Raw genomic sequence first — 23,209 nt, 5'->3', positions numbered from 1 at the left:
GTACGTACGAGCACATAATAACTCCAATGCGGAGGGGTTTTTGAAAATTTCGAGGGGGCGCCACTGAGCCATTTTGCTCCGCCCACACACGATACCCTTTACATACGTACGAGGTCATCAGGGTGGACGTGTGTGCCAAGTTTCATTAAGTTACGATGATGATAAGGCTTTCAAATCACAAACGCCATCACACGATTGTCACCGCCTGGCCACGCCCACACCGTTCAGAGTTTGGAAAAGCTTCTCAAGAGTTTTCTTCCCCCCATGTCTTAAGAGTAACCTGGGCAAGTTTGAAGATTTTAGCATGAAATATGTAGGAGGAGTTTGATCAAATACAAGGTGTGAAAAAAAAAAGACGTTTCCGACCACCATTAGGTGATGCTGTAGGTGGATGTCACTATTTTATATGTGCGCATTCAGGCTGGGTCCAGCAATCACCGTATGAAGTTTTGGACAGATTGGATAATGTATGTGGAAGTTATAAGCAACTTAATTTTTTATGGCGAGTCATAAATTTGAGGTGTCACCATGGCCACGCCCTTTGAGGTTTGAAAAAGTTTCTCCATGATTTTTCCCCCCCTTGTCTTAAGAGTAACCTGGCCAAGTTTGAAGCTTGTAGCATTAAATATGTAGGAGGAGTTCGATCAAATGCGAGGTGTGGAAAAAAATATACATTTCCAACCATCAGCAGGTGGCGCTATAGGTGGATGTCACTATGATAATATGTACGCGTTCAGGCTGGGTCCAGCATTCACCGTATGAAGTTTGGAACAGATTGGATAATGTATGTGGGAGTTATAAGCGACTTCATTTTTTGTGGCGAGTGATGGCGAGTCATCGAACTTTGAGGCGTCGCCACGGCCACGCCCTTTAAGTTTTGAAAAAGTTTCCCCATGAATCTCTCCCCCCATGTCTTAAGAGTAACCTGGCCAAGTTTGAAGCTTGTAGCATTAAATCTGTAGGACAAGTTCGATCTTATGCAAGGCATGGAATCGGTCAAAAGTGGCACCAAAACGCACTTTCCATCCAAAATGGCCGCCTTCCTGTGGACGTGGGACCATGGCGACCCCAGACTTTTTTATGCGTCTGGGCATGATGAATGAGTGTCCCGACTTTCGTCGTCCCACGCGAAACTAATCCTATTAAGGGGACCATTTTTATGCATCGTAGGGGGCGCTACAGAGCCAATGAGCGACTCCCAAAAATATAAAGTTTAGATTCGTTCATGTCGTCGACTAGCACGTGGCGCTCGCAAAATTTCCTGAGTTTTCGCATACCTTTTGCAAAGAATAAGAAGAAAGAATAATAATAACTAGAAAGCTGCAAGCAGCTGTGAGCGGGACCGAGTGTGCGTACGTTGGGATGTGCGCACGTTGGGCATGCGCTGGACGCCGTAGTCGCGCAGCTCTGCCCACGCGCACGATTTCCATTGCGTACGTACGAGCAAGCAATAACCCCAATGCATAGGGGTTTTATGAAAATTTCTAGGGGGCGCCACTGAGCCATTTAGCACCGCCCACACACAATACCCTTTACATACGTACGAGGTCGACAAGGCGGACGTGTGTACCAAGTTTCATGACTTTGCGATGATGATAAGGCTATCAAATCACAAACGCCATAACACGATTTTCACCGCCTGAACACGCCCACACCGTTCAGAGTTTGGAAAAGTTTCTCAAGATTTTTCTTCCCCCCTAGCTAAAGAGTAATCTGGCCAAGTTTGGAGCTGTTACCATAAAATCTGTAGGAGGAGTTTGATCAAATGCGAGTTGTTGAAAAAAAAGACGTTTCCGATCACCAGTAGGTGGCGCTGTAGGTGTATATCACTATCTTATATGTGCGCGTTCAGGTTGGGTCTAGCAATCACCGTATGACGTTTGGGACAGATTGGATAATGTTTGTGGGAGTTATAGGCGACTTAATTTTTTATTGCGAGTCATAAATTTTGAGGCGTCGCCACGGCCACGCCCTTTGAGGTTTGAAAAAGTTGGCCAATGATTTTTTCCCCCCATGTCTTAAGAGTAACCTGGCCAAGTTTGAAGCTTGTAGCATGAAATCTGTAGGAGGAGTTTGATCAAATGCGAGGTGTGGAAAAAAAAAGACATTTCCAACCACCAGCAGGTGGCGCTATAGGTGGATGTCACTATTTTACATGTGCGCGTTCAGGCTGGGTCCAGCAATCACCGGTTGAACTTTGGGAAAGATTGGATTATGTATGTGGGAGTTATAAGCGACTTAATTTTTCGTGGCGAGTGATGGCGAGTCATCAAAATTTGAGGCGTCGCCACGGCCACGCCCTTTAAGTTTTGAAAAAGTTGGCCAATGAATTTTTCCCTCCATGTCTTAAGAGTAACCTGGCCAAGTTTCAAGTCTGTAGCATGAAATCTGTAGGACAAGTTCAATCTTAAGCAAGGCGTGGAATCGGTCAAAAATGGCACGAAGACGCGCTTTCCATCCAAAATGGCCGCCTTCCTGTCTACGTGGGACCATGGCGGCATGAGACTTTTTTGTGCGTCTGGGCATGGTGAATCAGTGTACCGAATTTCATTGTCCTATGCGAAACTAACCCCATTGCGGGCACCATTTTTAAGCACCGTAGGGGGCGCTACAGAGCCAATGAGCAACTCCCAAAGATATAATGTTTAGATTCTTTCATGTCGTCGACTAGCACGTGGCGCTTGCAAAATTTCCTGAGTTTTCGCATACCTTTTGCAAAGAATAAGAAAGAAAGAATAATAACTAGAAAGCTGCAAGCAGCTGTGAGCGGGACCGAGGTGTGCGTACGTTGGGATGTGCGTACGTTGGGCATGCGCTGGACGCTGGAGCCGCAGCTCTTCCCACACGCACGATACCCGCTGTGTACTTACGAGCACAGCATAACCCCAATGCGGAGGGGTTTTTGAAAATTTCTAGGGGGCGCCACTGAGCCATTTTGCTCCGCCCACACACGATACCCTTTACATACATACGAGGTCGTCAGGGTGGACGTGTGTACCAAGTTTCATTACCTTGAGATGATGATAAGGCTTTCAAATCACAAACGTCATCACACGATTTTCACCGCATGGCCACGCCCACACCGTTCAGAGTTTGGAAAAGTTTCTCCATGAATTGTTGCCTCCATGTCTTAAGAGTAACTTGGCTAAGTTTGAAGTTTGTAACATTAAATCTGTGGGAGGAGTTTGATAAAATGTGAGGTATGGAAAAAAAAGACGTTTCTGACCACCAGCAGGTGGCGCTGTTGGTGGATGTCACTATTTTATCTATGCGCGTTCAGGCTGGGTCCAGATATCACCGTATGAAGTTTGGGACAGATTGGATAATGTATGTGGAAGTTATAAGCGACTTAATTTTTCATGGCGAGTCATAACTTCAAGGCGTCGCCACGGCCACGCCCTTTGAGGTTTGAAAAAGTTTCTCCATGACTCTTTCCCCCCATGTCTTAAGAGTAATCTGGCCAAGTTTGAAGCTTGTAGTATTAAATCTGTAGGACGAGTTTGATCAAATGCGAGATGTGGAAAAAAAGAGATGTTTCCGACCACCAACAGGTGGCGCTATAGGTAGATGTCACTATGATAATATGTACGCGTTCAGTCTGGGTCCAGCATTCACCGTATGAAGTTTGGGACAGATTGGATAATGTATGTAGAAGTTATAAGCGACTTCAATTTTTGTGGCGAGTGATGGCGAGTCATCGAACTTTGAGGCGTCGCTACGGCCACGCCCTTTAAGTTTTGAAAAAGTTTCCCCATGAATCTCTCCCCCCATGTCTTAAGAGTAACCTGGCCAAGTTTCAAGTCTGTAGCTTGAAATCTGTGGGACAAGTTCGATCTTATGCAAGGCGTGGAATCGGTCAAAAATGGCACGAAAACGCACTTTCCATCCAAAATGGCTGCCTTCCTGTGTACGTGGGACCATGGCGGCGGAGACTTTTTTGTGCGTCTGGGCAAGATGAATAAGTGTACCGAATTTCGTTGTCCTACGCAAAACTAATCCTATTAAGGGGACCATTTTTAAGCACCGTAGGGGGCGCTACAGAGTCAATGAGCAACTCCCAAAAATATAAAGTTTAGATTCTTTCATGTCGTCGACTGGCAGGTGGCGCTCGCAAAATTTCCTGAGTTTTCGCATACCTTTTGCAAAGAATAAGAAGAATAATAATAACTAGAAAGCTGCAAGCAGCTGTGAGCGGGACCGAGGTGTGCGTACGTTGGGATGTGCGCACGTTGGGGCATGCGCTGGACGCTGGAGCCGCAGCTCTGCCCACACACACGATACCCTCTGCGTACGTACGAGCACATAATAACTCCAATGCGGAGGGGTTTTTGAAAATTTCTAGGGGGCGCCACTGAGCCATTTTGCTCAGCCCACACACGATACCCTTCACATACGAACGAGGTCATCAGGGTGGACGTGTGTGCCAAGTTTCATTAAGTTGCGATGATGATAAGGCTTTCAAATCACAAACGCCATCACACGATTGTCACCGCCTGGCCACGCCCACACCGTTCAGAGTTTGGAAAAGCTTCTCAAGGGTTTTCTTCCCCCCTAGCTTAAGAGTAACCTGGCCAAGTTTGAAGATTTTAGCATTAAATATGTAGGAGGAGTTTGATCAAATGCGAGGTGTGAAAAAAAAAGATGTTTCCAACCACCAGCAGGTGGCGCTATGGGTGGATGTCACTATGATAATATGTACGCGTTCAGGCTGGGTCCAGCATTCACCGTATGAAGTTTGGGACAGATTGGATAATGTATGTGGGAGTTATAAGCAACTTAATTTGTTGTGGCGAGTGATGGCGAGTCATAGAACTTTGAGGCGTCGCCACGCCCACGCCCTTTGAGGTTTGAAAAAGTTTCTCCATGAATTTTTCCCCCCATGTCTTAAGAGTAGCCTGGCCAAGTTTGAAGTCTGTAGCATGAAATCTGTAGGACAAGTTCGATCTTATACAAGGTGTAGAATCGGTCAAAAATGGCACGAAAACGCACTTTCCATCCAAAATGGCCGACTTGCTGTGGACGTGGGACCATGGCGGCATGAGACTTTTTTGTGCGTCTGGGCATGATGAATGAGTGTACCGAATTTCGTCGTCCCACGCAAAACTAACCCCAATGTGTGGACCATTTTTAAGTACCCTAGGGGGCGCCACTGAGCCACTTTGCTCCGCCCACACACGATACCCTTCACATACGTACGAGGTGTTCAGGATGGACGTGTGTGCCAAGTTTCATGACGTTGTGATGATGATAAGGCTTTCAAATCACAAACACCATCACACGTTTTTCACCGCCTGACCACGCCCGAATTGTTCAGAGTTTGGAAAAGTTTCTCCATGAATATTTGCCCCCATGTCTTAAGAGTAACCTGGCTAAGTTTGAAGCTTGTAGCATTAAATCTGTAGGAGGAGTTTTATAAAATGTGAGGTGTGGCAAAAAATGACATTTCCGACCACCAGCAGGTGGCGCTATAGGAGGATGTCACTATGATAATATGTACGCGTTCAGGCTGAGTCCAGCATTCACCGTGTGAAGTTTGGGACAGATTGGATAATGAGTGTGGAAGTTATAAGCGACTTAATTCTTCATGGCGAGTCATAACTTTGAGGCGTCGCCACGACCACGCCCTTTGAGGTTTGAAAAAGTTTCTCCATGACTCTTTCCCCCCATGTCTTAAGAGTAATCTGGCCAAGTTTAAAGCTTGTAGCATTAAATCTGTAGGACGAGTTCGATCAAATGCGAGATGTGGAAAAAAAGAGATGTTTCCGACCACCAGCAGGTGGCGCTATAGGTGGATGTCGTTATGATAATATGTATGCGTTCAGGCTAGGTCCAGCATTCACCGTATGAAGTTTGGGACAGATTGGATAATGTATGTGGGAGTTATAAGCGACTTAATTTGTTGTGGCGAGTGATGGCGAGTCATCAAACTTTGAGGAGTTGCCACGCCCACGCCCTTTAAGTTTTGAAAAAGTTTCTCCATGAATTTCCCCCCCCATGTCTTAAGAGTAACCTGGCCAAGTTTGAAGTCTGTAGCATGAAATCTGTAGGACAAGTTCGATCTTAAGCAAGGCGTGGAATCGGCCAAAAATGGCACGAAAACGCACTTTCCATCCAAAATGGCCGCCTTCCTGTGTACGTGGGACCATGGCGGCCTGAGACTTTTTTGTGCGTCTTGGCATGATGAACAAGTGTACCGAATTTCGTCATCCCAAGCGAAACTAATCCTATTGCGGGGACAATTTTTAACCATCGTAGGGGGCGCTACAGAGCCAATGAGCGACTCCCAAAGATATAATGTTTAGATTCTTTCATGTCGTCGACTGGCACGTGGCGCTCGCAAAATTTCCTGAGTTTTCGCATACCTTTTGCAAAGAATAAGAAAGAAAGAAAGAAAGAAAGAAGAAAGAAAGAATAATAACTAGAAAGCTGCAAGCAGCTGTGAGCGGGACCGAGGTGTGCGTACGTTGGGATATGCGCACGTTGGGGCATGCGCTGGACGCTGGAGCCGCAGCTCTGCCCACACACACGATACCCTCTGCGTACGTACGAGGACATAATAACTCCAATGCGGAGGGGTTTTTGAAAATTTCTAGGGGGCGCCACTGAGCCATTTTGCTCAGCCCACACACGATACCCTTCACATACGAACGAGGTCATCAGGGTGGACGTGTGTGCCAAGTTTCATGACGTTGTGATGATGATAAGGCTTTCAAATCACAAACACCATCACAAGTTTTTCACCGCCTGACCACGCCCGAATTGTTCAGAGTTTGGAAAAGTTTCTCTATGAATATTTGCCCCCATGTCTTAAGAGTAACCTGGCTAAGTTTGAAGCTTGTAGCATTAAATCTGTAGGAGGAGTTTTATAAAATGTGAGGTGTGGCAAAAAATGACATTTCCGACCACCAGCAGGTGGCGCTATAGGAGGATGTCACTATGATAATATGTACGCGTTCAGGCTGAGTCCAGCATTCACCGTGTGAAGTTTGGGACAGATTGGATAATGAGTGTGGAAGTAATAAGCGACTTAATTCTTCATGGCGAGTCATAAATTTGAGGCGTCGCCACGGCCACGCCCTTTGAGGTTTGAAAAAGTTTCTCCATGACTCTTTCCCCCCATGTCTTAAGAGTAATCTGGCCAAGTTTGAAGCTTGTAGCATTAAATCTGTAGGACGAGTTCGATCAAATGCGAGATGTGGAAAAAAAGAGATGTTTCCGACCACCAGCAGGTGGCGCTATAGGTGGATGTCGTTATGATAATATGTATGCGTTCAGGCTGGGTCCAGCATTCACCGTATGAAGTTTGGGACAGATTGGATAATGTATGTGGGAGTTATAAGCGACTTAATTTGTTGTGGCGAGTGATGGCGAGTCATCGAACTTTGAGGAGTTGCCACGCCCACGCCCTTTAAGTTTTGAAAAAGTTTCTCCATGAATTTCCCCCCCCATGTCTTGAGAGTAACCTGGCCAAGTTTGAAGTCTGTAGCATGAAATCTGTAGGACAAGTTCGATCTTAAGCAAGGCGTGGAATCGGCCAAAAATGGCACGAAAACGCACTTTCCATCCAAAATGGCCGCCTTCCTGTGTACGTGGGACCATGGCGGCCTGAGACTTTTTTGTGCGTCTTGGCATGATGAACGAGTGTACCGAATTTCGTCATCCCACGCGAAACTAATCCTATTGCGGGGACAATTTTTAACCATCGTAGGGGGCGCTACAGAGCCAATGAGCGACTACCAAAAATATAAAGTTTAGATTCTTTCATGTCGTCGACCGGCACGTGGCGCTCGCAAAATTTCCTGAGTTTTCGCATACCTTTTGCAAAGAATAAGAAAGAAAGAAAGAAAGAAAGAATAATAATAACTAGAAAGCTGCAAGCAGCTGTGAGCGGGACCGAGGTGTGCGTACGTTGGGATGTACGCATGTTGGGGCATGCGCTGGACGCTTGAGCTGCAGCTCTGCCCACACGCACGATACCCTCTGCATACTTACAAGCGCATAAAAACCCAAATGCGGAGGGGTTTTTGAAAATTTCTAGGGGGCGCCACTGAGCCATTTTGCTCCGCCCACACACGATACCCTTTACATACGTACGAGGTCATCAGGGTGGACGTGTGTGCCAAGTTTCATGACCTTGCGATCATGATAAGGCTTTCAAATCACAAACGCCATCACACGATTTTCACCGCCTGGCCACGCCCACACCGTTCTGAGTTTGGAAAAGTTTCTCCATGAATTTTTCCCCCCATGTCTTAAGAGTAACCTGGCCAAGTTTGAAGCCTGTAGCATTAAATCTGTAGGAGGAGTTTGAGGTGTGGAAAAAAAAGACTTTTCAGACCACCAGCAGGTGGCGCTGTAGGTGGATGTCAGTATTTTATATGTGCGTGTTCAGGCTGGGTCAAGCAATCACCGTATGAAGTTTGGGAAAGATTGGATAATGTATGTGGGAGTTATAAGCGACTTAATTTTTCATGGCGAGTCATAAATTTGAGGCGTCGCCACGGCCACGCCCTTTGAGGTTTGAAAAAGTTGGCCAATGATTTTTTCATCCCATGTCTTAAGAGTAACCTGGCCAAGTTTGAAGCTTGTAGCATGAAATCTGTAGGAGGAGTTTGATCAAATGTGAGGTGTGAAAACAAAAAGACATTTCCAACCACCAGCAGGTGGCGCTGTAGGTGGATGTCTCTATTTTATATGTACACATTCAGGCTGGGTCCAGCATTCACCGTATGAAGTTTGGGACAGATTGGATAATGTTTGTGGGAGTTATAAGCGACTTAATTTTTTATGGCGAGTCATAAATTTGAGGCGTCGCCACGGCCACGCCCTTTGAGGTTTGAAAAAGTTGGCCAATGATTTTTTCCCCCCATGTCTTAAGAGTAACCTGGCCAAGTTTGAAGCTCGTAGCATGAAATCTGTAGGAGGAGTTTGATCAAATGCGAGGTGTGGAAAAAAAAAGACATTTCCAACCACCAGCAGGTGGCGCTATAGGTGGATGTCACTATTTTATATGTGAGCTTTCAGTCTGGGTCCAGCATTCACCGTATGAAGTTTGGGACAGATTGGATAATATATGTGGGAGTTATAAGCGACTTCATTTTTCGTGGCGAGTGATGGCGAGTCATCAAACTTTGAGGCGTCGCCACGGCCACGCCCTTTAAGTTTTGAAAAAGTTGGCCAATGAATTTTTCCCTCCATGTCTTAAGAGTAACCTGGCCAAGTTTGAAGTCTGTAGCATTAAATCTGTAGGACAAGTTCGATCTTATACAAGGTGTGGAATCGGTCAAAAATGGCACGAAAACGCACTTTCCATCCAAAATGGCCGACTTCCTGTGGACGTGGGACCATGGCGGCCTGAGACTTTTTTGTGCGTCTTGGCATGATGAATGAGTGTACCGAATTTCGTCGTCCCACGCGAAACTAATCCTATTGCGGAGACCATTTTTAAGCATTATAGGGGGCGCTACAGAGCCAATGAGCGACTCCCAAAAATATAAAGTTTAGATTCTTTCATGTCGTCGACTGGCAGGTGGCGCTCGCAAAATTTCCTGAGTTTTCGCATACCTTTTGCAAAGAATAAGAAAGAAAGAATAATAATAATAATAAACCTTACAGATACAATAGGGTCCTTGCAGTTTCACTGCTCGGTCCCTAACTAGAAAGCTGCAAGCAGCTGTGAGCGGGACCGAGGTGTGCGTACGTTGGGATGTGCGTACGTTGGGCATGCGCTGGACGCTGGAGCTGCAGCTCTGCCCACACGCACGATACCCGCTGTGTACTTACGAGCACAGCATAACCCCAATGCGGAGGGGTTTTTGAAAATTTCTAGGGGGCGCCACTGAGCCATTTTTCTCCGCCCACACACGATACCCTTTACATACGTACGAGGTCGTCAGGGTGGACGTGTGTACCAAGTTTCATTACCTTGAGATGATGATAAGGCTTTCAAATCACAAACGCCATCACACGATTTTCACCGCATGGCCACGCCCACACCGTTCAGAGTTTGGAAAAGTTTCTCCATGAATTGTTGCCTCCATGTCTTAAGAGTAACTTGGCTAAGTTTGAAGCTTGTAGCATTAAATCTGTGGGAGGAGTTTGATAAAATGTGAGGTATGGAAAAAAAAGACGTTTCTGACCACCAGCAGGTGGCGCTGTTGGTGGATGTCACTATTTTATCTATGCGCATTCAGGCTGGGTCCAGCTATCACCGTATGAAGTTTGGGACAGATTGGATAATGTATGTGGAAGTTATAAGCGACTTAATTTTTCATGGTGAGTCATAACTTTGAGGCGTCGCCACGGCCACGCCCTTTGAGGTTTGAAAAAGTTTCTCCATGACTCTTTCCCCCCATGTCTTAAGAGTAACCTGGCCAAGTTTGAAGCTTGTAGCATTAAATCTGTAGGACGAGTTCGATCAAATGCGAGATGTGGAAAAAAAGAGATGTTTCCGACCACCAGCAGGTGGCGCTATAGGTGGATGTCATTATGATAATATGTACGCGTTCAGGCTGGGTCCAGCATTCACCGTATGAAGTTTGGGACAGATTGGATAATGTATGTGGGAGTTATAAGCGACTTCATTTGTTGTGGCGAGTGATGGCGAGTCATCGAACTTTGAGGAGTTGCCACGCCCACGCCCTTTAAGTTTTGAAAAAGTTTCTCCATGAATTTCTCCCCCCATGTCTTGAGAGTAACCTGGCCAAGTTTGAAGTCTGTAGCATGAAATCTGTAGGACAAGTTCGATCTTATGCAAGGCGTGGAATCGGCCAAAAATGGCACGAAAACGCACTTTCCATCCAAAATGGCCGCCTTCCTGTGTACGTGGCACCGTGATGGCAAGAGACTTTTTGGTGCGTCTGGGCATGATGAATGAGTGTACCGAATTTCGTCGTCCCACGCGAAACTAATCCTATTAAGGGGACCATTTTTATGCACCGTAGGGGGCGCTACAGAGCCAATGAGCAACTCCCAAAGATATAATGTTTAGATTCTTTCATGTCGTCGACTGGCACGTGGCGCTTGCAAAATTTCCTGAGTTTTCGCATACCTTTTGCAAAGAATAAGAAGAATAATAATAAACCTTACAGATACAATAGGGTCCTTGCAGTTTCACTGCTCGGTCCCTAATAAACCTTACAGATACAACAGGGTCCTTGCAGTTTCACTGCTCGGTCCCTAATAATCCTTACAGATACAATAGGGTCCTTGCAGTTCCTGATCGGTCCCTAATAACGGAGGAGAAAAATAATAATAATAATAATAATCCTTACAGATACAATAGGGTCCTTGCAGTTTCACTGCTCGGTCCCTAATAAACCTTACAGATACAATAGGGTCCTTGCAGTTTCACTGCTCGGTCCCTAACTAGAAAGCTGCAAGCAGCTGTGAGCGGGACCGAGTGTGCGTACGTTGGGATGTGCGTACGTTGGGGCATGCGCTGGACGCTGGGGCTGTAGCTCTGCTCACACGCACGATACCCTCTGCGTACGTACGAGCACATAAAAACCCCAATGCGGAGTGGTTTTATGAAAATTTCTAGGGGGCGCCACTGAGCCATTTAGCACCGCCCACACACAATACTCTTTACATACGTACGAGGTCGACAAGGCGGACGTGTGTACCAAGTTTCATGACTTTGCGATGATGATAAGGCTTTCAAATCACAAACGCCATCACACGATTTTCACCGCCTGAACAAGCCCACACCGTTCAGAGTTTGGAAAAGTTTCTCAAGATTTTTCTTCCCCCCTAGCTAAAGAGTAATCTGGCCAAGTTTGGAGCTGTTACCATAAAATCTGTAGGAGGAGTTCGATCAAATGCGAGTTGTTGAAAAAAAAGACGTTTCCGATCACCAGTAGGTGGCGCTGTAGGTGTATATCACTATCTTATATGTGCGCGTTCAGGTTGGGTCTAGCAATCACCGTATGACGTTTGGGACAGATTGGATAATGTATGTGGGAGTTATAGGCGACTTAATTTTTTATGGAGAGAAATTTGAGGCGTCGCCACGGCCATGCCCTTTGAGGTTTGAAAAAGTTGGCCAATGATTTTTTCCCCCCATGTCTTACGAGTAACCTGGCCTAGTTTGAAGCTTGTAGCATGAAATCTGTAGGAGGAGTTTGATCAAATGTGAGGTGTGGAAAAAAAAAGACATTTCCAACCACCAGCAGGTGCCGCTATAGGTGGATGTCACTATTTTACATGTGTGCGTTCAGGCTGGGTCCAGCAATCACCTGTTGAACTTTGGGAAAGATTGGATTATGTATGTGGAAGTTATAAGCGACTTCATTTTTCGTGGCGAGTGATGGCGAGTCATCAAACTTTGAGGCGTCGCCAAGGCCACGCCCTTTAAGTTTTGAAAAAGTTGGCCAATGAATTTTTCCCTCCATGTCTTAAGAGTAACCTGGCCAAGTTTCAAGTCTGTAGCATGAAATCTGTAGGACAAGTTCGATCTTATGCAAGGCATGGAATCGGTCAAAAATGGCACGAAGACGCACTTTCCATCCAAAATGGCCGCCTTCCTGTCTACGTGGGACCATGGCGGCAAGAGACTTTTTTGTGCGTCTGGGCATGGTGAATCAGTGTACCGAATTTCATTGTCCTACGCGAAACTAACCCCATTGCGGGCACCATTTTTAAGCACCGTAGGGGGCGCTACAAAGCCAATGAGCAACTCCCAAAGATATAATGTTTAGATTCTTTCATGTCGTCGACTAGCACGTGGCGCTCGCAAAATTTCCTGAGTTTTCGCATACCTTTTGCAAAGAATAAGAAAGAAAGAAAGAATAACTAGAAAGCTGCAAGCAGCTGTGAGCGGGACCGAGGTGTGCGTACGTTGGGATGTGCGTACGTTGGGCATGCGCTGGACGCTGGAGCTGCAGCTCTGCCCACACGCACGATACCCGCTGTGTACTTACGAGCACAGCATAACCCCAATGCGGAGGGGTTTTTGAAAATTTCTAGGGGGCGCCACTGAGCCATTTTTCTCCGCCCACACACGATACCCTTTACATACGTACGAGGTCGTCAGGGTGGACGTGTGTACCAAGTTTCATTACCTTGAGATGATGATAAGGCTTTCAAATCACAAACGCCATCACACGATTTTCACCGCATGGCCACGCCCACACCGTTCAGAGTTTGGAAAAGTTTCTCCATGAATTGTTGCCTCCATGTCTTAAGAGTAACTTGGCTAAGTTTGAAGCTTGTAGCATTAAATCTGTGGGAGGAGTTTGATAAAATGTGAGGTATGGAAAAAAAAGACGTTTCTGACCACCAGCAGGTGGCGCTGTTGGTGGATGTCACTATTTTATCTATGCGCATTCAGGCTGGGTCCAGCTATCACCGTATGAAGTTTGGGACAGATTGGATAATGTATGTGGAAGTTATAAGCGACTTAATTTTTCATGATGAGTCATAACTTTGAGGCGTCGCCACGGCCACGCCCTTTGAGGTTTGAAAAAGTTTCTCCATGACTCTTTCCCCCCATGTCTTAAGAGTAACCTGGCCAAGTTTGAAGCTTGTAGCATTAAATCTGTAGGACGAGTTCGATCAAATGCGAGATGTGGAAAAAAAGAGATGTTTCCGACCACCAGCAGGTGGCGCTATAGGTGGATGTCGTTATGATAATATGTACGCGTTCAGGCTGGGTCCAGCATTCACCGTATGAAGTTTGGGACAGATTGGATAATGTATGTGGGAGTTATAAGCGACTTCATTTGTTGTGGCGAGTGATGGCGAGTCATCGAACTTTGAGGAGTTGCCACGCCCACGCCCTTTAAGTTTTGAAAAAGTTTCTCCATGAATTTCTCCCCCCATGTCTTGAGAGTAACCTGGCCAAGTTTGAAGTCTGTAGCATGAAATCTGTAGGACAAGTTCGATCTTATGCAAGGCGTGGAATCGGCCAAAAATGGCACGAAAACGCACTTTCCATCCAAAATGGCCGCCTTCCTGTGTACGTGGCACCGTGATGGCAAGAGACTTTTTGGTGCGTCTGGGCATGATGAATGAGTGTACCGAATTTCGTCGTCCCACGCGAAACTAATCCTATTAAGGGGACCATTTTTATGCACCGTAGGGGGCGCTACAGAGCCAATGAGCAACTCCCAAAGATATAATGTTTAGATTCTTTCATGTCGTCGACTGGCACGTGGCGCTTGCAAAATTTCCTGAGTTTTCGCATACCTTTTGCAAAGAATAAGAATAATAATAATAAACCTTACAGATACAATAGGGTCCTTGCAGTTTCACTGCTCGGTCCCTAATAATAATAAACCTTACAGATACAATAGGGTCCTTGCAGTTTCACTGCTCGGTCCCTAATAATAAACCTTACAGATACAATAGGGTCCTTGCAGTTTCACTGCTCGGTCCCTAATAATAATAAACCTTACAGATACAATAGGGTCCTTGCAGTTTCACTGCTCGGTCCCTAATAATAATAAACCTTACAGATACAATAGGGTCCTTGCAGTTTCACTGCTCGGTCCCTAATAAACCTTACAGATACAATAGGGTCCTTGCAGTTTCACTGCTCGGTCCCTAATAAATAAATAAATAGTTATTGCAAACATATGATGTCGACAGTTTTTTTTTTCATGAATTTGGACTAAATCAGCCTCCACAAAGGGCTTAGTCTGAGCAAAGATGGGCACAGGATCTCCAGTTTGTCAACAAATGGATTATGGAATCATTGAAAAGATTAAAACCCACATCCTTCGAAGAAAGATTGGAAGGGATTTTTTTCCCTCTGCAATGCAGAATATGGTTAAACCATTCAAGAAATCTGGAGAAAATTTAATGCATAAAGGGCAAGGGCGCAAGTCTAAGCTGGACAATTGCGATCTTTGATCAGTCAGATGGCACTCCATCAAGAAGCGCCATTCAGCAATAGCCGATATTATCCCAGAGGCAAAGGATTATTGTGGGAAATCTTTGTGATGCACTACAATAAAGAGTTACATTCAAAAATTCCACTTAAATCTTTACAGTGTAAAAGAAGAAGCCTCACCTTCACCTTGTCCAGAGGCGATGTCAACGTCTCAGAGCTTGGAGGCACCTGGGATGGACCATCACACAGTGATTAGACCAATCAATGTTTCAGATGTTTTGTTTAGTTTTTGACTGATTTCATTTCTTTCTTTTTTTTTTTTTTATTGGAAGAAATATACTCCATGTGCCTCCGATCAAAGACAAAAATAACCATCCAGACTGTTTTCAACAGCGAGTCCTAAAGCATTGTTAAATGAGTTGATTCAAAAAGTTCTGACTGCAAAGAGTAAACCAAATTCACTCCATGTGATTTCAGGTGACTGAAACCAGAACTGGGCCTCTCGGGTGCAGCAACTATGACAACCTGGACACTGTCAGCTCTGTATTGGTCCACAGTCCAGAAAACAAGGTTCACCTCCAAGGTAAATGGACATTACCAGATCCTGTATTGTTAGCATATGGACAGTAACATGTCACTCTGACTCTTTGCACTGTTTGCACAGCTGGTCAGGCAGAACAATCAATCTTTTCATCTAATGACCTCCTCCCACTACACAAGTCATTCATCATCTATAAACGCAAGCTAATTAAACTAATGCAGTCAGTGAGATTGTCACCACTGGATGTGAGTAACTCGGGTCAAAATTTCGGTCTCATTCTCATTTAACAGAGATGTTGCAGTTCAGTGGTCCTTGAGGATGATTAAACTGTAAATGGCCATTCAAAATTGTCAGCTTTTGTCCGATGTAGTGCAACACCAGTGAATCTTAATGCACAATGTAGGAGAGCAACTACTGGTTTGTGTATAAGAAAATCAACATTACCGTTTCTGTTTCTCCTGACGCCATCGGTGTAAAGTCGTCTTGCTCTTCATGATGGATGCTGTTAAAATTGGCCTGAACTCTGCAAGAAATTGAAAAAGCCTATATTCCAAAATGTCAAAACAATTTTTTTTAAAGGACACATGTTCAATGTTCTGGCTTCTCTTCTTGACAAAAAAATAATCAACAGCATGTAAGCCTCAGAGTTCTGACTTCCCTCGTGCCTCACGGGCACTCAGCCTACAGTAGCCTATTCTTTATTACTAAAGACATAAATATTTCCTATTTTTTTAATCTTTTCATCTTTCTTGAATGAAAAAAACAGTGGAGTGGTAGAACAGCTGACACTAATAGTAGATTAACAATGGTTGCAGGACTACCTTTAATACTTGAATGAAATGATGTGCTGATGATGCGAGATTTATAGTATCATGCTATTTAAATTTGCTGTGGAAAAATTTATTTAGGAACACAGACTATCACTAGCTTCATAATATATGTTTCAAAGACAAATATATTGCATTTTTCCCACCATATATCTTGTCTTTGTTGTGCCACAGGGCTGCAAGTCATCCTGCCAGGCTATCTACAAAGCCGCTTCATTCAGGCAGCGCTCAACTACATCGGCTGTAAATCTGAGGGCCAATTTGTTTGCCAGAATAATGATTGCTGGTGTGAGTGCAGCGTGGACTTCCCACAATGTAACTGTCCTCGCTCTGACCTGGACACCCTGGAAAACAGCCTGCTGCACATCAGTGATGCCTGGAGGCTGACCAGCCAGGAGTTTGAGGAATCTGGTGAGTCATAAATTAATTGGGACCCTCTCGAATGGAACTTGAAAATGTCAGCTTCGATAGTGCTTTCACAAAAAAAAAAAAATCAAAGAAAATAAGGCGGAACATTGGCTTTTAAAAGCTGCCTTCAACATAGACTTTCGGGACACAGGTCATTCTTCTCTGAAAAGCATATGAATTTAAACTTGAATTAAAGGGCTGAAACATTTTTCTCCCAAATGCATTTCTGGCTGACGAACACTAACTGCTGGCAGACTCCTGAATACAGATGCCCATCGATTTTTGTATAAAATAATTGTTCTGACGCTATGAAGGTGCTCAGGGGCACTGCGACTTTTTAAGAAGCTCAATCAGTTTTAATAAAGTTCTGGGAAGAGTAAAAGAACAAAAGGATTTGCTGGAAAAATCAAACATGATATTTTCTGTCTGCACAAAAGGTAAAGATAAAAAAAAAAACAAATCTAATCTGTGAACTTCAAGGGTCCTGGTTAACAGATCATGTTCTCGTTTCCACTGTTTCTGCCAGACAGCCAACTGGCAGTGTGTTGTAGAGTCCAACTTGCCACATAGAATTATAAAGTGGTATATAAGGTGTATGTTTCCATTCCTGATAAAGATTAATGTATTTATAACAGGGGAAAAAACTCTTCTTCATTGCTTGTTGATTTATATTGGCTCCTTTCATTTTAAGTTTGAAATGAATGCATTCACACATACAACAAGCCAACGTCACAGAATCGGCTGAAAAATATATAGAACAACATTAGCTGGACCATTAGCATCTACATGGTTAACAAGTCATGCTTTTTATTTACCAGGTCAGAAGTTAGCTTAAAGTTCTGCATCAATTCAATTCAATTCATTTTTATTTATATAGCGCCAAATACAACAAAAGGCATCTCAAGGCACTTAAATAATAAAGTCCAATTCAAGCCAATTGGAATTAAATTCATTGTAATCATAATTATTTATAAAATAATCCAATTCATTCATATAGAGCCAGTTCAAAAACAATTTCCTAGCTAAGGAAACCAACAGATTGCACCGAAACTTGTCTTCAGTCCAATCTCCCGTCCTGAGCGTGCCTGAGGCGACTGTGGAAAGGAACGACTCCCTTTTAACAATCACATTTCTCTACTTTACTGTAAGGTGTTATGGAATTATTGTCTTAACTCCCTATTAAGATTTTGCTTACCTTCCTATTACATCTGATGAGAAGTGAAATATAGACTTTCAATGTTTGTGCCGGCCGGCCACGTGTTTATTTTCTTCTGCAAAAGAGGTCAGTCCTCACCAGTCAGCGTTCGTGGTGAGAAGAGACCCAGAACAAAGGAAATACGATGCATTTATACAGAAAGGGGAAGGGTTTGATTCTTTCAGGTGTGTATTCTTTCAACTGTCTCCTTGCCACACCCCCTGGGGGAAAGTCTCGCACTTTGGGGAGATGCAGAATCCGGAGACAATGGTCATTTGAATGATTATTGTCAATGTGTTAATCAACAGACACATGGTCTGCAGACATTGGGTCTACAACAAGGTGTCTTTTAAAAGACAAGTGGTTAGCAGACATCAAATTTACCATCACATTCCCCTCTTTTGATTCAATTAATCACTGATAGGAGACAAACTTAAGAAAAAATAAAAAGAATAAAATGAAATAATGTAAAAACTAAAGGAAAACAATATTGAAATAGAATTTTAAAAAGATAAAAATTAGAAATCATCAACCACTTTCTTTCAATTGAGTAGAACTAATCACTAACAGAAAACAAAACAACCTTAAAGAAAAATAAAAAGGAATTAAAAAAATGAAAGGGAACAAAATTAAAAATAGTCATAGCTTAAGTATCTGATTATCACTAATTCACACAGATTGAAAAATATATCATCCTGGCAGTTGTCTACAAGAGAGAAAATAATGAGGGGAATATAAAAACAAACAAACAAACCAAACCAACACAAAGCAAAACAAAAAAAATAAAAATAAAAATGAACATTTACAAAATTTTATCAGAGTCTGATTTGGTGTCAGGAATTTGAACAGAGGTTGAATTTTGGTCGGCCTTATTGGCATACACATGAACATACGTGGAAGAGTAAATCATCTTTGTTATGAGCACATCAAACAGCCATTTTAACACGCATGGAATTAAGATGCAGAGCAAAAAGAAAATTATTATTAAAAACCGTGCTGGCCATTCTTGGCTCTAAGTCATTCACTGCTGGTGGGAGTTGAATGGCATCTTGCATATGTTTGATGATGTTGGTAATGTTCTCATATTCATCAGAGTGATTGTCTTCAGTTCCAGAGGTCCGCTTGACCGTCTTAAAATCTAACAGCATGTTAAAGTTGGGAGCCATGTGGATCGGGTGACCCATTGACTATAACTGAGTTGTTATATCCGAGTTGCATATCCGAGCTTGGATATTTAATTCCACACCAATACGTGCCATGGTGTAGTTTGTTGAAACACGTCTAGTTGGCGTTTATTGAGTTGATTCCTTGCGTCGTCCTCTCTGGCGTCTGTGCGTCCTTGCACCGTTCGTTCCTGATGTCATCCATCTTCCTTGGCGTCTGTGCGTCCTTGCACCGTTCGTTCCTGATGTCATCCATCTTCCTTGGCGTCTGTGCGTCCTTGCACCATTTGTCCTCGTGTTGTTCATCCTCGGCGTGTGTTCCTCCTTGTCGTTCCGGTTGGCAGCTTGGCTCCTCCGTTGGCTCGGGGATCTTCCTTCAGTGGTTGGCGTGAACCCGCGTCGTTCTCTGCCATCTTCACAGCGGTATGCGTCATCAGAAGGCCCTGGAATGGATCTCGTTACCATTTGGAATGCCGGTGCTTCCTTCTCAGGCCCTCCACCCCCACCCAGTCGTCAGGCTGGCATGGCGTGATGTGGAAACTGGTGGTGATTTTACCTGCTGACACAGATAGACAGAATAAGTTTTGCAATATTGTAACATATTTCCTTGTGTGAGTGGAATGGAGTGGCCTGGTTACAGACTCTGTGTGTAAAAGAATTGCAAAAGGTCTTATGTGTATGTTAGATGTTTTCTTTATCCTAATATGCATAAGGACAATAGGCTTTTGTCCCTGGCAGTCCTGTTTCCTCACAACACTACGCTAATTTGATTTTAGAGTGTCATTTTCTGGCAGGGTGTTATAAACAATGTTGTTTGAGGTTAATAGCAAGAAATGTATTAATTTGGGTTATTGCATAATTGACAAAGTGAGCTGGGAATAATCTCTGTTAGCAGAGCCTTTTTGGTATTTTGCTGGGAATACTTCAATTCAGTTCGACCACATGTCGATCTATTACTAAGCAATTATTAAATCTATCGTCAGGTGTTCAAATGGTCTGTCTGTGGTGGGTGAGTGGGTGTGATCGTTTTGTTTTACCTGTTATGGGTTGCACAAACCATTCATGATTGACGAAACTTGAAGAAAATCTGAAAATCCTTTAGTGAAAACAGTGTTGGGTTATAGCATTATTCTTCCCCCCTTTTGACACATGGTTCAACCCATGTGTCAGTTATGCAAAGTGAGGAAAGAAATGTTCAGGCAGGAAAGATTTATCGTCAGGTCCACATCACACAGCTTCCTTTTCTGTGTGGCACTGGAGCGTCTTTTCCTGTGGTGTGGCGAAGGGCTGTGTTGCTGTAAGAAAGTTGGGAATGGTAACAGGAATTGATACAAATCAGTGGCAGTGTGTTGGAATGTCGCTCTGTTTGCAGCCAGCGGCATCCTCGCCTGCATTTCCTAGAGAGACTGGATCTGAGTTGTTAGTGTGAGCGAGGCATTTGCAACCTGAAATTTCTGTCATGATGGAAAAATGGGTTTGTCATCAGATTATCTAAAAGCATTGTGTTGTATTGTAGCCATCATGCTGTGAAGAGCTGGGAAGTCTTTTGTTCAAGTGAAATTCTGGACACAGCATGGGACCAGGAGAGTTACATCAGAATAGACCTGCAAAGTGGGATGCAAATCTTTAGGTCATCAGCATATTGTAACGAAGTAGTGTCTGGAGAGAAAACAAAGGATTCAAGACTGTCTGAGCGCTTCATTGGCTTTCACAGTATTCTTGAAACAGACGTGTGAATTTATGGCCTTGTGTGGTGAAGTTGAAAGCAAACCAGAATTAGCTTCCTGTGTAAACCTGGAGCCTCAAATTAGATGTCTGAAAAAGTTGACCATCGAAACAAATTTTGTATTAATTGGCTGCATTACCCGCTTGCAGACCCTGAACAACACGCCACTGTTGGCTGATTTTTTTATCTCTGATCTTCTTATCAGGAAATAAAGGTGTGTGTTTTGGAGAATCATCACCTGGGACAATGACTCCTGCTGTCTTAAGAGACTCAAAGAATGGTGGTTTTCCATCGATGGCTTCTTGTTTAACTGAATTACAAAGTTTAAAGTCTGATTTTGGAGTGATGACAACATTTTCACAAACTTTGAAAAACATCATACTTACCACAGCGACTTGGAGATTTCCTGTAAGGCTGTTTGAGTACAGTGTTTTCTTTGGACAAACAACAAAAGTTTTTTAGAAGTGCTTTTAGTTACCAGCTGGATTTTCCTTTGGGTGTGCACATAGAAATCACTTTTTCTCTTTTTTTTTTTTTTTTGTACCACTGCAGTGTAGGTGAGAAACATAAACCAGATTTATCAGATTTTCTTGCTAATCGGCTGCACGCTTACATGATTTCATAACGGGGCTTAAATCTTCCCAACTATCTGATGTGTGTTCTTCTAGTGGGATGTGTGGGCCTGAATGAGACTAGTGCAGCACATTTATGTTGTGTCCAATAAATGTGTTTCAATGCGAGTTTGTCAAACCTCTCCTTTAACCAGCCTTCCTCATCAGGTGGAATGCATTCCAGGTCCTCTGGTGTCTTAAAGTCGTTTGCTTTTCTTGGCTGAAACAAAACTCAGAAGCATGTTAAAGTTTGCAATTTCCATTGGTTAGCAAAAGTCATGTTCAGGGTGTGGTAGACGAGGTGTGTGAAGGAGTTGGTGCGTTGAGATTAGAATCCAGCCGCCATTGGTTTCAACTCCTTCGCATGTAAATGGAATCTGTATCTGTGTATATCTCTCACCTCGTGTCTCTGCCTCTGTCCTTTGTAAACAATCTCTTTGAATTTTGTTCTGTCTTATTATTTCCCGTTCCCTTTTCTTCAGTTTTTCTTCTAACTTTGATATGTCTTTTAAACTAAGGGACCCCCTATTGGGAACCCAAACATTTAGATATTTTAACCTTTTTCCCCCCACATTTCTTTCTCATAACGTCAACAAGTGACCCTCCCCGGAGGCTGCGCTCCCTCAACAGGGACCCTGCCCCCCGTTCCAAATAGGAAGCGTCGTACGACTGACCCGATTATTCCATAAGTAGTAAAAAAACTACATTTATTTAACTTTCCTCATGCTTCGTTTTCTTAAGTTTACAAGCAGCAAAAAACTACAAACAAACACATTCACCCTTCTGACAAACACATTCACCCGTCTGCTTCGTTTTTCTAAGTTCACAAGCAGCAAAAAACTACATTAGACAATATTTACAACATTTAACGTCCCTGCTTCGTTTTCTTAAGTTCACAAGCAGCAAAAAACTACATTAGACAACATTTACAACATTTAACGTCCCTGCTTCGTTTTCTTAAGTTCACAAGCAGCAAAAAACTTTGCCACCTGCTAAGATCATGAGAAATGGAAATGCTAAAACCCAAATTTTAAATAATAATTTAGAAGTCAATATTTCAGTACTCTCCAGATGGTTTTTCGCTGAATTATGTCCGTTGAATCTCAGCGGCAACGATCTAGGACATTACACGGTTAGCCCTCCCGTCTTAAAAACTAAACAGACGTTCGGAGGCTGAATTATATAATTCAGGACGGCCAATCGCTTCCCGTGTCTCGTCCCAAACGATTGCGCGTGAGGTCCTGCCGACAACGCCAAATTGTTATGGAATTATTGTCTTAACTCCCTATTAAGATTTTGCTTACCTTCCTATTACATCTGATGAGAAGTGAAATATAGACTTTCAATGTTTGTGCCGGCCGGCCACGTGTTTATTTTCTTCTGCAAAAGAGGTCAGTCCTCACCAGTCAGCGTTCGTGGTGAGAAGAGACCCAGAACAAAGGAAATACGATGCATTTATACAGAAAGGGGAAGGGTTTGATTCTTTCAGGTGTGTATTCTTTCAACTGTCTCCTTGCCACACCCCCTGGGGGAAAGTCTCGCACTTTGGGGAGATGCAGAATCCGGAGACAATGGTCATTTGAATGATTATTGTCAATGTGTTAATCAACAGACATATGGTCTGCAGACATTGGGTCTACAACAAGGTGTCTTTTAAAAGACAAGTGGTTAGCAGACATCAAATTTACCATCACAAAGGCCCGACCGATTATCGGCTCCACCGATATATCGGGCCGATATTTAGCACTTTGGGGATATCGGCATGGGCCATACTTTCCATAAATTTCCACCGATAAGTTTATATAATTTTCACAACCAATTTTGCAGCCGTTTCGTTCTGAACGCGTCTTCTGCTCTCGCCACTTTGAGTTCATGAGATGATTTGTTTGGCACACTGAATACAAC

General features: G+C 43.7%; 1 protein-coding gene across 1 annotated transcript in view; it reads left to right on the top strand.

Moving 5' to 3' along the window:
- Window positions 1-23,209, top strand: part of LOC142398414 (BMP/retinoic acid-inducible neural-specific protein 3-like) — a 77,199-nt gene that overhangs the window by 41,319 nt on the left and 12,671 nt on the right. The window contains exons 5-6 of the mRNA XM_075482395.1: window positions 15,311-15,416; window positions 16,376-16,612. Of these exons, the coding sequence (XP_075338510.1) occupies window positions 15,311-15,416; window positions 16,376-16,612 (343 nt within the window). The remainder of the gene's footprint in view (window positions 1-15,310; window positions 15,417-16,375; window positions 16,613-23,209) is intronic.

Source organism: Odontesthes bonariensis, chromosome 14 (assembly GCF_027942865.1).
Source record: "Odontesthes bonariensis isolate fOdoBon6 chromosome 14, fOdoBon6.hap1, whole genome shotgun sequence".
Lineage (NCBI taxonomy): Eukaryota > Metazoa > Chordata > Actinopteri > Atheriniformes > Atherinopsidae > Odontesthes > Odontesthes bonariensis.
The sequence above is the reverse complement of the archived record's forward strand: the minus strand, read 5'-3'. Positions and strand labels throughout refer to the sequence as shown.